At 42.3% G+C, this 15,841-nt stretch overlaps 1 protein-coding gene across 3 annotated transcripts in view; it reads left to right on the top strand.

Annotated features, from left to right (window-relative positions):
• The window catches only part of LOC139550145 (sodium channel protein type 3 subunit alpha-like), a 122,288-nt gene that overhangs the window by 67,469 nt on the left and 38,978 nt on the right, over window positions 1–15,841 (top strand). For all 3 annotated transcript variants that reach the window (XM_071360803.1, XM_071360802.1, XM_071360804.1), the window contains 6 exons: window positions 10,513–10,654; window positions 11,933–12,130; window positions 12,885–13,064; window positions 13,709–14,101; window positions 14,290–14,431; window positions 15,394–15,632. In XM_071360803.1, the coding sequence (XP_071216904.1) occupies window positions 10,513–10,654; window positions 11,933–12,130; window positions 12,885–13,064; window positions 13,709–14,101; window positions 14,290–14,431; window positions 15,394–15,632 (1,294 nt within the window). The remainder of the gene's footprint in view (window positions 1–10,512; window positions 10,655–11,932; window positions 12,131–12,884; window positions 13,065–13,708; window positions 14,102–14,289; window positions 14,432–15,393; window positions 15,633–15,841) is intronic.

The following is a 15,841-nucleotide window of genomic DNA, read 5'->3' as shown; positions in this document are numbered from 1 at the left end:
CTGAGGGAGCGAGAGAGACTGAGGGAGCGAGAGAGACTGAGGGAGCGAGAGAGACTGAGGGAGCGAGAGACAGAGGGAGCGAGAGACAGACAGACAGACAGACAGACAGAGGTCATAAAACACATTATTTCAGTTTCCTTGTTCTTTTTATCAGACAGGCAGATACAGTGCTTGTTCATTGAACACAGCTTGTCTGGGACGTGACAATGGTATACTCTAGGAAAATAATCATAAAGAAATAACTGTTTTGGAGACTTTTGTTACATTTGAGCTGAACCTTTAGTGAGGTTATCCATGTAGGTGACACATTACTGTAAGTAGGTCAAAAGCAGTGAGGACATAAAACATAGAGGAAGTTTAATCTTTTGAGTGTATTCCAACAAGTAATCCCTGACTAGGTTTCCAAATTAAAGATTCAAATACATTATGATGACACAAACAAACACACACACACACACACGCACACCTAGACACACAAACAGACACGCGCACACACACACACACACACACACACACATTTTGTCTCTATCATTTCATGTTAAGCTACTTTTAGCTACCTCTGTAAGAGTGACCAATGGTCTCCATGGAGAACAAGGTTTATGATTTTATGATTTCTGCTGTTTCGAAACAGAACGGTCGATGTGTGTGAGTTTAGCTACATCTGTTGTTTTGCTTTATCCCCACGCTGAGACTCTAAACATCCTGCTTTACTCCCACGCTGAGACTCTAAACATCCTGCTTTACTCCCACGCTGAGACTCTAAACACACTGCTTTACTCCCACGCTGAGACTCTAAACATCCTGCTTTACTCCCACGCTGAGACTCTAAACATCCTGCTTTACTCCCACGCTGAGACTCTAAACATCCTGCTCTACTCCCACGCTGAGACTCTAAACATCCTGCTTTACTCCCACGCTGAGACTCTAAACATCCTGCTTTACTCCCACGCTGAGACTCTAAACATCCTGCTTTACCCCCACGCTGAGACTCTAAACACACTGCTTTACTCCCACGCTGAGACTCTAAACATCCTGCTTTATCCCCATGCTGAGACTCTAAACACACTGCTTTACTCCCACGCTGAGACTCTAAACATCCTGCTTTATCCCCACGCTGAGACTCTAAACACACTGCTTTACTCCCACGCTGAGACTCTAAACACACTGCTTTACTCCCACGCTGAGACTCTAAACATCCTGCTTTATCCCCACGCTGAGACTCTAAACACACTGCTTTATCCACACGCTGAGACTCTAAACACACTGCTTTACTCCCACGCTGAGACTCTAAACACACTGCTTTACTCCCACGCTGAGACTCTAAACATCCTGCTTTATCCCCATGCTGAGACTCTAAACATCCTGCTTTATCCCCACGCTGAGACTCTAAACATCCTGCTTTATCCCCACGCTGAGAATCTAAACATACTGCTTTACCCCCACGCTGAGACTCTAAACACACTGCTTTATCCACACGCTGAGACTCTAAACACACTGCTTTATCCCCACGCTGAGACTCTAAACATACTGCTTTACTCCCACGCTGAGACTCTAAACACACTGCTTTACTCCCACGCTGAGACTCTAAACATACTGCTTTACCCCCACGCTGAGACTCTAAACATACTGCTTTATCCCCACGCTGAGACTCTAAACATACTGCTTTACCCCCACGCTGAGAATCTAAACATGCTGCTTTACCCCCACGCTGAGACTCTAAACATACTGCTTTACCCCCACGCTGAGACTCTAAACACACTGCTTTACCCCCACGCTGAGACTCTAAACATACTGCTTTATCCCCACGCTGAGACTCTAAACATACTGCTTTATCCCCACGCTGAGACTCTAAACATACTGCTTTACCCCCACGCTGAGACTCTAAACATACTGCTTTACTCCCACGCTGAGACTCTAAACATACTGCTTTATCCCCACGCTGAGACTCTAAACATACTGCTACTATTGTATGTAGTGTATTACTGTATATAGTGTACTACTGTATTACTGTATGTAGTGTACTACTGTATATAGTGTATTACTGTATGTAGTGTACTACTGTATGTAGTGTACTATTGTATTACTGCATGTAGTGTACTACTGTATGTAGTGTACTACTGTATATAGTGTATTACTGTATGTAGTGTACTACTGTATATAGTGTATTACTGTATGTAGTGTACTACTGTATGTAGTGTATTACTGTATTACTGTATGTAGTGTACTACTGTATTACTGTATGTAGTGTATTACTGTATTACTGTATGTAGTGTATTACTGTATTACTGTATGTAGTGTACTACTGTATTACTGTATGTAGTGTACTACTGTATTACTGTATGTAGTGTACTACTGTATGTAGTGTACTACTGTATATAGTGTACTCTTGTATATTGTGTACTGCTGTATGTAGTGTACTACTGTATTACTGTATGTAGTGTACTACTGTATGTAGTGTATCACTGTATGTAGTGTATTACTGTATGTAGTGTACTACTGTATGCAGTGTACTACTGTATATAGTGTATTACTGTATGTAGTGTACTACTGTAGTGTTCTACTGTATGTAGTGTACTACTGTATATAGTGTACTATTGTATGTAGTGTACTACTGTATATAGTGTATTACTGTATGTACTGTACTACTGTATGTAGTGTACTACTGTATGTAGTGTATTACTGTATTATTGTAACTAGTGTATTACTGTATTACTGTATGTAGTGTACTACCTTATTACTGTATGTAGTGTATTACTGTATTACTGTATGTAGTGTACTACTGTATTACTGTATGTAGTGTATTACTGTATTACTGTATGTAGTGTATTAATTTATGTAGTGTACTACTGTATTACTGTATGTACTGTACTACTGTATGTGGTGTACTACTGTATGTAGTGTACTACTGTATGTAGTGTATTACTGTATTACTGTATGTAGTGTATTACTGTATTACTGTATGTAGTGTATTACTGTATTACTGTATGTAGTGTATTACTGTATTACTGTATGTAGTGTACTACTGTATTACTGTATGTAGTGTACTACTGTATTACTGTATGTAGTGTATTACTGTATTACTGTATGTAGTGTATTACTGTATGTAGTGTACTACTGTATTACTGTATGTACTGTACTACTGTATGTGGTGTACTACTGTATGTAGTGTACTACTGTATGTAGTGTATTACTGTATTACTGTATGTAGTGTACTACTGTATTACTGTATGTAGTGTACTACTGTATTACTGCATGCAGTGTATATAGTGTATTACTGTATGTAGTGTACTACTGTAGTGTATTACTGTATGTAGTGTACTACTGTATGTAGTGTACTACTGTAGTGTATTACTGTATGTAGTGTACTACTGTAGTGTACTACTGTATGTAGTGTATTACTGTATTACTGTATGTAGTGTACTGATGTATTACTGTATGTAGTGTACTACTGTATGTGGTGTACTACTGTATGTAGTGTACTACTGTAGTGTACTAGTATGTACTAGTATACAGTAGTAGTATGTGGTGTTATATCAGTGTAACTTGTCCCTGTGCTACATTTTGCACCTGTGATTTTTCTGTAATAAATCATGGGTGAATAACTCCAGGAAGCAGCTGTGTACACCAGGTGAGGTGTTACAGGAACCTCTCGGTTCGCTCTCTCTCCCTTTCTCCTCTCTCTCTCTATCCAGCCTTTTCTCTCTCTCTCTCTCTCTCTCTCTCGCTCTCTCTCTCTCTCTCTCTCTCTCTCTCTCTCTCTCTCTCTCTCTCTCTCTCGCTCTCTCTCTCTCTCTCTCTCTCTCTCTCTCTCTCTCTCTCTCTCTCTCTCTCTTTCTCTTTCTCTTTCTCTTTCTCTGTCTCTCTCTCTATCCAGCCTTTTCTCTCTCTCTCTCTCTCTCTCTCTCTCTCTCTCTCTCTCTCTCTCTCTCTCTCTCTCTCTCTCTCTCTCTCTCTCTCTCTCTCTCTCTCTCTCTCTCTCTCTCTCTCTCTCTCTCTCTCTCTCTCTCTCTCTCTTTCAATTCAATTCAATTAAATTTGCTTTATTGGCATGACGTAACAATGTACATATTGCCAAAGCTTGTTTACAATGTAAAAATGAGAATCAAAATTGTCAACGGGACAACAGTAACAACAATAACCAAGGGTCAAAATAACCATACATTCAACAATAACAATAAACATACAGTAAAGGACATGTGCAGGTTGATTGGTCTGTCAGACACTGTCCCTCAACTTATGGCAGGCAGCAATGTAGTGCGCTGCCAACCCACAGCTCTCTGCGTCCTCCCCCAACAGGACGGGTAGCCTATCCTCATCTTTCTCTCTCTCTCTCTTTTCTCTCTCTCCGTCTCTCTTTCTCTCTCTCTCTCTTTCTCTCTCTCTCTCTTTCTCCTCTCTCTCTCTTTCTCCTCTCTCTCTCTATCCAGCCTTTTCTCTCTCTCTCTCTTTCTCTCTCTCTCTCTTTCTCTCTCTCTTTCTCTCTCTTTTCATGATTACATTTAATGTGCCCAGGGTCGTCTCTAGCCTTTTCGGGGCCCTTTTAAAGTACATCTCCTGCCGTTCTACACATCCTACACATCCTGACTTATGCCATGTTAACGATATCTGAGTGAGAGTGTCTAACAAAATCAACTGGTGGCCCCCTGGAGGTCAGGGCCCCTGGGCACATGCCCTGCGTGTCGGGTCTGTATTCAGCCGTGATAACTACAAGATAACTGGCTAGACTAATTTACCATTCTAAAAATGGTTAGCTGACATGGTTTATTGAGTGACTGTCAGTGATGACAAAACAAGAGAAAAAACTTCTGATGCACAACCACATTTCAAACAGACACCTATTCTGCTATTCTAAGTTGAGACCCCGACGGAGTTCCATAAAAAAGGAATAAAATAAAATGAAATAATGCATATTTTTGTGGGGGATTAGAAATACATTCTGATTACCCACTCTCCTCTCCTCTCCTCTCCTCTCCTCTCCTCTCCTTTCCTCTCCTCTCCTCTCCTCTCCTCTCCTCTCCTCTCCTCTCCTCTCCTCTCCTCTCCTCTCTTCTCTTCTCTTCTCTTCTCTTCTCTTCTCTTCTCTCCTCTCCTCTCCTCTCCTCTCCTCTCCTCCTCTCAGATTGACATGTCAGCCACACACAGCTTGTGTTCTCTCTCTCTCTCTCTCTCAGCTCTTTCTCGCTCAGCTCTCTCTCTATCTATCTCTCTTTCTCTCGCTCCCCCATTTCTCTTTTTCCCCCACCCTTCTCTATCTCCCTCTCCTCCCCCTCTTTCCCATCTCTCTCTCTCTCTCTCTCTCTCTCTCCTTCTCTTCCCCCTCTTTCCCCTCTCTCTCTCTCTCTCTCTCTCTCTCTCTCTCTCTCTCTCTCTCTCTCTCTCTCTCTCTCTCTCTCTCTCTCTCTCTCTCTCTCTCTCTCTCTCTCTCTCTCTCTCTCTCTCTCTCTCTCTCTCTCTCTCTCTCTCTCTCTCTCAACATTTGCAGTAATTTACTGTGTAGAGTGAAAGCCATAGGGACATATGTAAACATTTCAAATATTACAGCCCACACAGTAAAAAAGGGGGTGTAAACATTACAGTGTTGACTTATTTTAACCCAGGATGAGTATTTTCAACACTATGAGGAGTCAATGAGCTCTAGTGTCGGAATTAAATCAGAGTGTTACATTTTGCAGTCATTGCAGTGTAAATTCAACTTAAACTCAAATTCAGCTGAAACACGTTTATGTGTGAATCAAATCAAATCAAATGTTATTGGTCACATACACATGGTTAGCAGATGTTAATGCGAGTGTAGCGAAATGCTTGTGCTTCTAGTTCCGATCGTCCAGTAATATCTAACAAGTAATCTAACAATTTCACAACCAGAAAGGAATGAATAAGAATATGTACTTATAAATATATGGATGAGCGATGGCCTGAAAGGTATAGGCAAGATGCAGTAGATGGTATAGAGTACAGTATATACATATGAGATGAGTAATGTAGGGTATGTAAACATTATATAAAGTGGCATTGTTTAAGGTGACTAGTGATACATTTATTACATCCAATTTGCAATTATTAAAGTGGCTAGAGATTTGAGTCAGTATGTTGGCAGCAGCCACTCAATGTTAGTGGTGGCTGTTTAACAGTCTGATGACCATGAGATAGAAGCTGTTTTTCAGTCTTTCGGTCCCAGCTTTGATGCACCTGTACTGACCTCGGCTTCTGGATGATAACTGGGTGAACAGACAGTGGCTCGGGTGGTTGTTGTCCCTGATGATATTTTTGGCCTTCCTGTGACATCGGGTGGTGTAGGTGTCCTGGAGGGCAGGTAGTTTGCCCCCGGTGATGCGTTGGGCAGACCTCACCACCCTCTGGAGAGCCTTACGGTTGTGGGCGGAGCAGTTGCCGTACCAGGCGGTGATACAGCCCGACAGGATGCTCTCGATTGTGCAGCTGTAAAAGTTTGTGTTTCTGGTGACAAGACAAATTTCTTCAGCCTCCTGAGGTTGAAGAGGCGCTGTTTTGCCTTCTTCACCACGCTGTCTGTGTGGGTGGACCATTTCAGTTTGTCTGTGATGTGTACGCCGAGGAACTTAAAACTTTCCACGTTCTCCACTACTGTCTCCACTAATTAACTCTGAAAATGGGACACTACCTGTAGAGTAACTTTAACACTATGCAGACTGGGACTACATGTTATCTGAAACAGTGTTGAATTCAACTCTGTTAAGGTTGTCGTAGTCGTTCTCCTCCTCAGACGAGGAGGAGCATGGATCGGACCAAGATGCGGAGTAGTAGGTATTCATGTTTTAATGAACAAACAACAAACACTACAAATTACGAAACTCTACAAACGTGACTAACCTGAAAACAGTCCTGTGTGGCCCAAACACTGACACAGGAAACAAACACCCACAAAACACCAATGAAACCCTGGCTGCCTTAGTATGACTCTCAATCAGGGACAACGATACACACCTGTCTCTGATTGAGAATCATACCAGGCCAAACACAAAATCCCAACATAGAAAAACAAACCTAGACCAACCCACCCAACTCACGCCCTGACCAACTAAAACAAACACATAACAAAGGAAAACAGGTCAGGAACGTGACAAACTCTAAATTAACACTTTAATTTTTTTACTGTACGGATTTGGTTTAACCTTCATCAGTGTTAGCTCTTAGCTGTCCATTACCACCTTTACTCTGTTTTGGGTTGTACAATCAACGGTGAAGATAAGCCGGTACTGGCTTGTACCGCGTCCCCCCCAGCAAAATAAATGGTGGGGGTACCGGTTGAACATGAACCTTTCACAATAATTAACTCAAAGATGCCAAGAAAACCCACTATTACACTACTATTTGTAATGACTGCATATCATAAGTATGTAACATATCACACGTACGAAACATATCACACGTACGAAACATATCACACGTATGTAACATATCACACGTATGTAACATATCACACGTATGTAACATATCGCACGTACAGTGGGGAGAACAAGTATTTGATACACTGACAATTTTGCAGGTTTTCCTACTTACAAAGCATGTAGAGGTCTGTAATTTTTATCATAGGTACACTTCAACTGTGAGAGAAGGAATCTAAAACAAAAATCCACAAAATCACATTGTATGATTTTTAATTAATTAATTTGCATTTTATTGCATGACATAAGTATTTGATACATCAGAAAAGCAGAACTGAATATTTGGTACAGAAACCTTAGTTTGCAATTACAGAGATCATACGTTTCCTGTAGTTCTTGACCAGGTTTGCACACACTGCAGCAGGGATTTTGGCCCACTCCTCCATACAGACCTTCTCCAGATCCTTCAGGTTTCGGGGCTGTCGCTGGGCAATACGGACTTTCGGCTCCCTCCAAAGATTTTCTATTGGGTTCAGGTCTGGAGACTGGCTAGGCCACTCCAGGACCTTGAGATGCTTCTTACGGAGCCACTCCTTAGTTGCCCTGGCTGTGTGTTTCGGGTCGTTGTCATGCTGGAAGACCCAGCCACGACCCATCTTCAATGCTCTTACTGAGGGAAGGAGGTTGTTGGTCAAGATCTCGCGATACATGGCCCCATCCATCCTCCCTTCAATACGGTGCAGTCGTCCTGTCCCCTTTGCAGAAAAGCATCCCCAAAGAATGATGTTTCCACCTCCATGCTTCACGGTTGGGATGGTGTTCTTGGGGTTGTACTCATCCTTCTATTCCTCCAAACACGGCGAGTGGAGTTTAGAGCAAAAAGCTCTATTTTTGTCTCATCAGACCACATGACCTTCTCCCATTCCTCCTCTGGATCATCCAGATGGTCATTGGCAAACTTCAGACGGGCCTGGACATGCGCTGGCTTGAGCAGGGGGACCTTGCGTGCGCTGCAGGATTTTAATCCATGACGGCGTAGTGTGTTACTAATGGTTTTCTTTGAGACTGTGGTCCCAGCTCTCTTCAGGTCATTGACCAGGTCCTGCCGTGTAGTTCTGGGCTGATCCCTCACATTCCTCATGATCATTGATGCCCCACGAGGTGAGATCTTGCATGGAGCCCCAGACCGAGGGTGATTGACCGTCATCTTGAACTTCTTCCATTTTCTAATAATTGTGCCAACAGTTGTTGCCTTCTCACCAAGCTGCTTGGCTATTGTCCTGTAGCCCATCCCAGCCTTGTACAGGTCTACAATTTATCCCTGATGTCCTTACACAGCTCTCTGGTCTTGGCCATTGTGGAGAGGTTGGAGTCTGTTTGATTGAGTGTGTGGACAGGTGTCTTTTATACAGGTAACGAGTTCAAACAGGTGCAGTTAATACAGGTAATGAGTGGAGAACAGGAGGGCTTCTTAAAGAAAAACTAACAGGTCTGTGAGAGCCGGAATTCTTACTGGTTGGTAGGTGATCAAATACTTATGTCATGCAATAAAATGCAAATTAATTACTTAAAAATCATACAATGTGATTTTCTGGATTTTTGTTTTAGATTCCGTCTCTCACAGTTGAAGTGTACCTATGATAAAAATGACAGACCTCTACATGCTTTGTAAGTAGGAAAACCTGCAAAATCGGCAGTGTATCAAATACTTGTTCTCCCCACTGTATGTAACATATCGCACGTACGAAACATATCACACGTATGTAACATATCGCACGTATGTAACATATCGCACGTATGTAAGATATCGCACGTATGTAACATATCACACGTATGTAACATATCACACGTATGAAACATATCACACGTATGTAACATATCACACGTATGAAACATATCACACGTATGTAACATATCACACGTATGTAACATATCACACGTATGTAACATATCACACGTATGAAACATATCACACGTATGTAACATATCGCACGTATGTAACATATCGCACGTATGTAAGATATCGCATGTATGTAACACATCGCACGTATGTAACATATCACACGTATGTAACATATCGCACGTATGTAACATATCGCACGTATGTAAGATATCGCACGTATGTAACACATCGCACGTATGTAACATATCGCACGTATGTAACATATCGCACGTATGTAACACATCGCACGTATGTAACACATCACACGTATGTAACATATCACACGTATGTAACATATCGCACGTATGTAACATATCGCACGTATGTAACACATCACACGTATGTAAGATATCGCACGTATGTAACATATCACACGTATGAAACATATCACACGTATGTAACATATCGCACGTATGTAACATATCACACGTATGTAAGATATCGCACGTATGTAACACATCGCACGTATGTAACATATCGCACGTATGTAACATATCGCACGTATGTAACACATCGCACGTATGTAACATATCACACGTATGTAACATATCACACGTATGTAACATATCGCACGTATGTAACATATCGCACGTATGTAACACATCGCACGTATGTAACATATCACACATATGTAACATATCACACGTACGAAACATATCACACGTATGTAACATTTTCCGAATGGAATACGTTCCAAAATGTGGTTCAACGATAACCGTGAAATTTGAGTGGTCAAGACCGAGCGGTACGGACAGTGGACCCATCAATTCAGGTTACAAGTGTGTAGAGGTGACGAATGCAGAATCACAGAATGGCTTCCACTTCTCAGTGTGTTGTTACAGATTATTCTTTCTCTTCATTAAATGGCGGCTGCACAGCGTAACTGTATTGGATGCAGGAAGTATCTTTAGATTAACGTATGTGTGGCGGCAGCCAGGCTTACAGGATCCTATTGAAGTGATTGTTTGACGACCTGATCAAAACATAATAACTGGTTGTGTTAATGCCACATTAAAAAGGTTCTACATTTTAAAAGTAAAACTTTTTTTTTTTTTTTACGAATAAGGACTGTATGTAATTGTAGTGCGTGCACACATAGGAGGTACTGTATCTGAAATAAATGAAAACTACTCCCCCCCCCCCCCCCCCCCGGGTAGAACACTGCTGTGTCATGTGTTAACCCTAGCATGATGCTGTGTGTTGCAGGAAGTGTCCTGAGGGATTTGACTGTCTGAGAATAGGAAGGAACCCTAACTATGGTTATACCAGCTTTGACAGCTTTGGCTGGGCTTTCCTGGCGCTGTTTCGGCTGATGACCCAAGACTACTGGGAGAACCTCTATCATCAGGTACACAACCTACAATACTCTGTATACACTGGTGTGAGCTGGACGCTTCGTGTGTCTTTTAACCTGCTGTATCTCTGTCTCTCCTCAGACTCTGCGGTCAGTGTGTGTGTGTATTAACCTGCTGTATCTCTGTCTCTCCTCAGACTCTGCGGTCAGTGTGTGTGTGTATTAACCTGCTGTATCTCTGTCTCTCCTCAGACTCTGCGGTCAGTGTGTGTGTGTTAACCTGCTGTATCTCTGTCTCTCCTCAGACTCTGCGGTCAGTGTGTGTGTGTGTATTAACCTGCTGTATCTCTGTCTCTCCTCAGACTCTGCAGTCAGTGTGTGTGTATTAACCTGCTGTATCTCTGTCTCTCCTCAGACTCTGCGGTCAGTGTGTGTGTGTATTAACCTGCTGTATCTCTGTCCCTCCTCAGACTCTGCGTTCAGTGTGTGTGTATTAACCTGCTGTATCTCTGTCTCTCCTCAGACTCTGCGGTCAGTGTGTGTGTGTATTAACCTGCTGTATCTCTGTCTCTCCTCAGACTCTGCGGTCAGTGTGTGTGTATTAACCTGCTGTATCTCTGTCTCTCCTCAGACTCTGCGGTCAGTGTGTGTGTGTATTAACCTGCTGTATCTCTGTCCCTCCTCAGACTCTGCGGTCAGTGTGTGTGTATTAACCTGCTGTATCTCTGTCTCTCCTCAGACTCTGCGGTCAGTGTGTGTGTGTATTAACCTGCTGTATCTCTGTCCCTCCTCAGACTCTGCGTTCAGTGTGTGTGTATTAACCTGCTGTATCTCTGTCTCTCCTCAGACTCTGCGGTCAGTGTGTGTGTGTATTAACCTGCTGTATCTCTGTCCCTCCTCAGACTCTGCGGTCAGTGTGTGTGTATTAACCTGCTGTATCTCTGTCTCTCCTCAGACTCTGCGGTCAGTGTGTGTGTGTATTAACCTGCTGTATCTCTGTCTGTCCTCAGACTCTGCAGTCAGTGTGTGTGTATTAACCTGCTGTATCTCTGTCTCTCCTCAGACTCTGCGGTCAGTGTGTGTGTGTTAACCTGCTGTATCTCTGTCTCTCCTCAGACTCTGCGGTCAGTGTGTGTGTATTAACCTGCTGTATCTCTGTCTCTCCTCAGACTCTGCGGTCAGTGTGTGTGTGTATTAACCTGCTGTATCTCTGTCCCTCCTCAGACTCTGCGTTCAGTGTGTGTGTATTAACCTGCTGTATCTCTGTCTCTTCTCACACTCTGCGGTCAGTGTGTGTGTGTATTAACCTGCTGTATCTCTGTCTGTCCTCAGACTCTGCGTTCAGCAGGGAAAACATACATGGTGTTCTTTGTGCTGGTGATCTTCCTGGGTTCCTTCTACCTGGTCAACCTGATCCTGGCTGTGGTGGCCATGGCCTACGAGGAACAGAACCAGGCCACCATCCAGGAGGCCTGGATGAAGGAGAGAGAGTTCCAGCTGGCCATGGAACATGTACGCAGAGAACAGAGGGTAGGTTGGATTTACTTTTCAGACGATAGGTTTGTATTCAGACGGTAGGTTTGTATTCAGACGATAGGTTTGTATTCAGACGATAGGTTGTACGTTTTCGGAAAGGCAGACATTTTCTATCCAGATTCAAGTTCAGAAAGCTTTATTGTTCCAACATTGGGCAATTTGAGTTGCAACTTTATTAGCACTGTACAGCACCTATGCAGAGAACAGAGGGTAGCTAGGCTACATCTGGGCTGGGGTTCATTCAAATTGAAATCACTGAAGTAAAAACATTTCCCTTTCAGTTGAATTAATTAATTATTGAATTAATATTTCAGTTTGCTTCCTGAATTGACTGTCTTCAATTCGAATTTACTCCAACCCCGGTTTACATTAGAACCATGTACAGTATGTTGTAATATATTCTCTGTATGATGCATGGCTCTGGTTTACATTAGAACCATGTACAGTATGTTGTAATATATTCTCTGTATGATTTATGGCTCTGGTTTAAAGTTTATATTAAAACATCCTGTTACTTATTTTGTTTTTCTTTTTGTTTTTCTTTTGCCAATTCAGGAAATTAAAGTATGTATTACATTTTAGGAATATTGTAATAATGATTTGAAGCACTAGTAATTAACATCGGTCTAGAACGTGTGTTAAATTCCTTTTAAAGTCAATGGTAAAGCACAAGATAGAAGGTTATTATATATTATCAGTTATTGTTTTGACCGTGTAAACTGAACTTGTTTCTCTACTGGTGGGGAAGATGGCAGAAAGAAGAATCCAGCAGGAGACAGACTCGGTCATGTCCCCACAGCTGTCACCGTTTCAACTAAAAGCGGGCAGTAGTTTGAAACGGACGGCCAGTAGAAGATCTCACAGGATGCTGTCCGAGGATCCAGAGGACGAAGCAGATGGGAAGTTTGAGCCACTGGATGAGCGGGTGGTAACGACAGACACTTATTGCATTGCATTGCATTGTGGTCATTTAGCAGACGCTCTTATCCAGAGCGACTTACAGTTAGTGCATTCATCTTTAAGTAGCTTGGTGAGACAAGCACATATCACACCTCACTGAACTGTCAGAGGGATTTGTAGTTAGCAACGTGTCCGTCTTGGAAAGTTTGAATGTTGATTAGAACCTTGTTTAGCATCACCATGTTCCCGATTAGCCTTTTAACAATTACAATAAGGCAAACTCACCTTATTCACTACCAATGTGCAGCACCCATCAAGGCCTGCTGCACCACTTGGGGTTCCGAGTGGCGCAGCGGTCTAAGACACTGCAGTCCCTGGTTCGATCCGGCCGTGATTGGGAGACCCATAGGGCAGGGCACAATTGTCCCAATGTCGTCCGGGTTTGGCCGGTGTAGGCCATCATTGTAAATTAGAATTTGTTCTTAACTGACTTGCCTAGTTAAATAAAGGTTAACATTTAAAAAATAATGAATGTCTCCATTTTTTGGGGAATTGTTCGTCTTCTACAACTAACTCTCTCTTTCTCTCTGTCTCACCTTCTCTGTTTCTCCCTCTCTCTCTTTCCCTTTTTCTCTCTTGCACCTTCTCTCTCCCTCTTTATCCTCCCTCCAGTCCCCCCTGCCTCCCACGTCTCCCATGCCCGTCCACCCTCTCCTTGCTGCCATGTCGTCCCACCCTCTCAGCACGCGCCGTGGCAGCCAGGCCAGTATCTTCTCCTTCAGACCCTGTGCCACCTCCGATGCCGACTTCGGGGATGACGAGTACAGTGTTCACGGGGACGTCATGGGGAGGAGCAGGGCAGGCTCCACCGTCGGCCCCAACTGGCAACACAAGCACAAAAGGACAGGCAGCGTGAGGAGCCATTGCTCCCAGGTCTTCACCCCCAGTCTCAACATCAACGGACGTCTCAACATCTCCCTGGACCAGAACGGCGTCACCACGGTCGGCCTGCACACCCCCACCTCCCTACCCGCCTGCAGCATGGAGAAGGTCAAAGAAGATAAAGTTTGTGAACTTTTTAAAATGTTTTTTTTTTTTTTTAAACCAGGGCTTTTTTCAAGCGAGCCCTGTTGTAGTATTGGAGTCTGTGGTGACAAATATTCTTGTACAAATCTTTATGTAAATATAATGTGATTGATTGATTGTTTGATTGGCCGGTGTTTTGTCAAACTTTGTTTCTCCCGTTCTTCCAGGAGCCCACCTGTATAGATGAGTCCAGTGCCAAGCCGGCCCAGCTCTCCCCCGAGGCTGCAGAGCCTCCCCTCCGAAGGAAACGCGGTCTGAGCTCCATTAGCTTCCTCAGCGATGCCATGGATGGTGAGGGTACCTTCAGAGGTCAGAGGTCAATTTACAGAGGCTCTTTTAACGCCCAACTAACTCATTATAACTTAATTCTAAATGTCTAACTAACTCATTATGACTTCATTATAAATGTCTAACTAATTCATTATGACCTCATTATAAATGTCTAACTCATTATAACTTCATTATAAATGTCTAACTCATTATGACCTCATTATAAATGTCTAACTCATTATGACCTCATTATAAATGTCTAACTCATTATGACTTCATTATAATTGTCTAACTCATTATGACTTCATTATAAATGTCTAACTCATTATGACCTCATTATAAATGTCTAACTCATTATGACTTCATTATAATTGTCTAACTCATTATGACTTCATTATACATGTCTATGTAACTCATTATGACTTCATTATAAACATATAACTAACTTATATCTAATTTATAATTTACAAGTTAACTAGCTCAAAACTAACGTGTAACTAAGTCATAATTAACTGATGGCTAGCTGACTGGACTGTTAAAGCTCTCAACGAGCCAATAAGGATGTAAAAGGTCATGCTATCAAGCATTTTAAAACCATTACTGTTATTATTACCAGCGCACATATAGTCTTTGTCAAGGAGATAAATGAAAAGCACACGTTTCATATCTTTGTAGTTAATAAATTATGACATATTTATAAAATATCTATAAACTACTTATTAAAAGTTTAGAAATCCTTTATAAATTATTTATAAATGATTTTGAAATATAAAGTGTTACCTTTAAAACTGCTTGGGCTTCCACAATCGTTCCCAAAAAGTTCTTAGGTTTTTCCGAAATCTTGGTTAGCGGTTTCCCGGAATTAGGAGGGCATGAGCAAGGAGACAATCCTTAAACCGAGTTTCTTGAAAAACCCAAGGAACTGTGGGAAAGTTAGTGGAATTTTACACAGCCCTCAAACCATTACAACCTAACCCCTGTGTCTGGTCTCTGCCACCCAGAGCTGGAGGAGTCTCGTCAGAAGTGCCCCCCCTGCTGGTACACTTTTGCCAAGGCGTACCTGATCTGGGACAGGTTCCCATGGTGGCTGAAGGTAAAGGAGTATGTGAAGATGATTGTGATGGATCCCTTCCTAGACCTGGCAATAACCATCTGTATCGTCCTCAACACCCTCTTCATGGCCCTGGAACACTACCCCATGACCGACGAGTTCAACAATGTGCTCTCTGTTGGCAACCTGGTAAGGTATTCCAGAATTAAATGACTATTACAATTATTAACAACACTTACAATCTATCACACAACGATCACAATATTCACTCAACATGGGAAGGCTATTTTTGTGATTTTTTTTTATTTTTTTATGAAAGATTCAAATAAACAGTAAATAAGTATAGTTATCATTACAACTGATAAGATGGTTTTTTAAATGTAATTTTACAATTAATA

This window comes from Salvelinus alpinus, chromosome 23, assembly GCF_045679555.1.
Source record: "Salvelinus alpinus chromosome 23, SLU_Salpinus.1, whole genome shotgun sequence".
NCBI lineage: Eukaryota > Metazoa > Chordata > Actinopteri > Salmoniformes > Salmonidae > Salvelinus > Salvelinus alpinus.
Note: the sequence above shows the minus strand (reverse complement) of the source record. Positions and strands in the feature narration are given on the sequence as shown.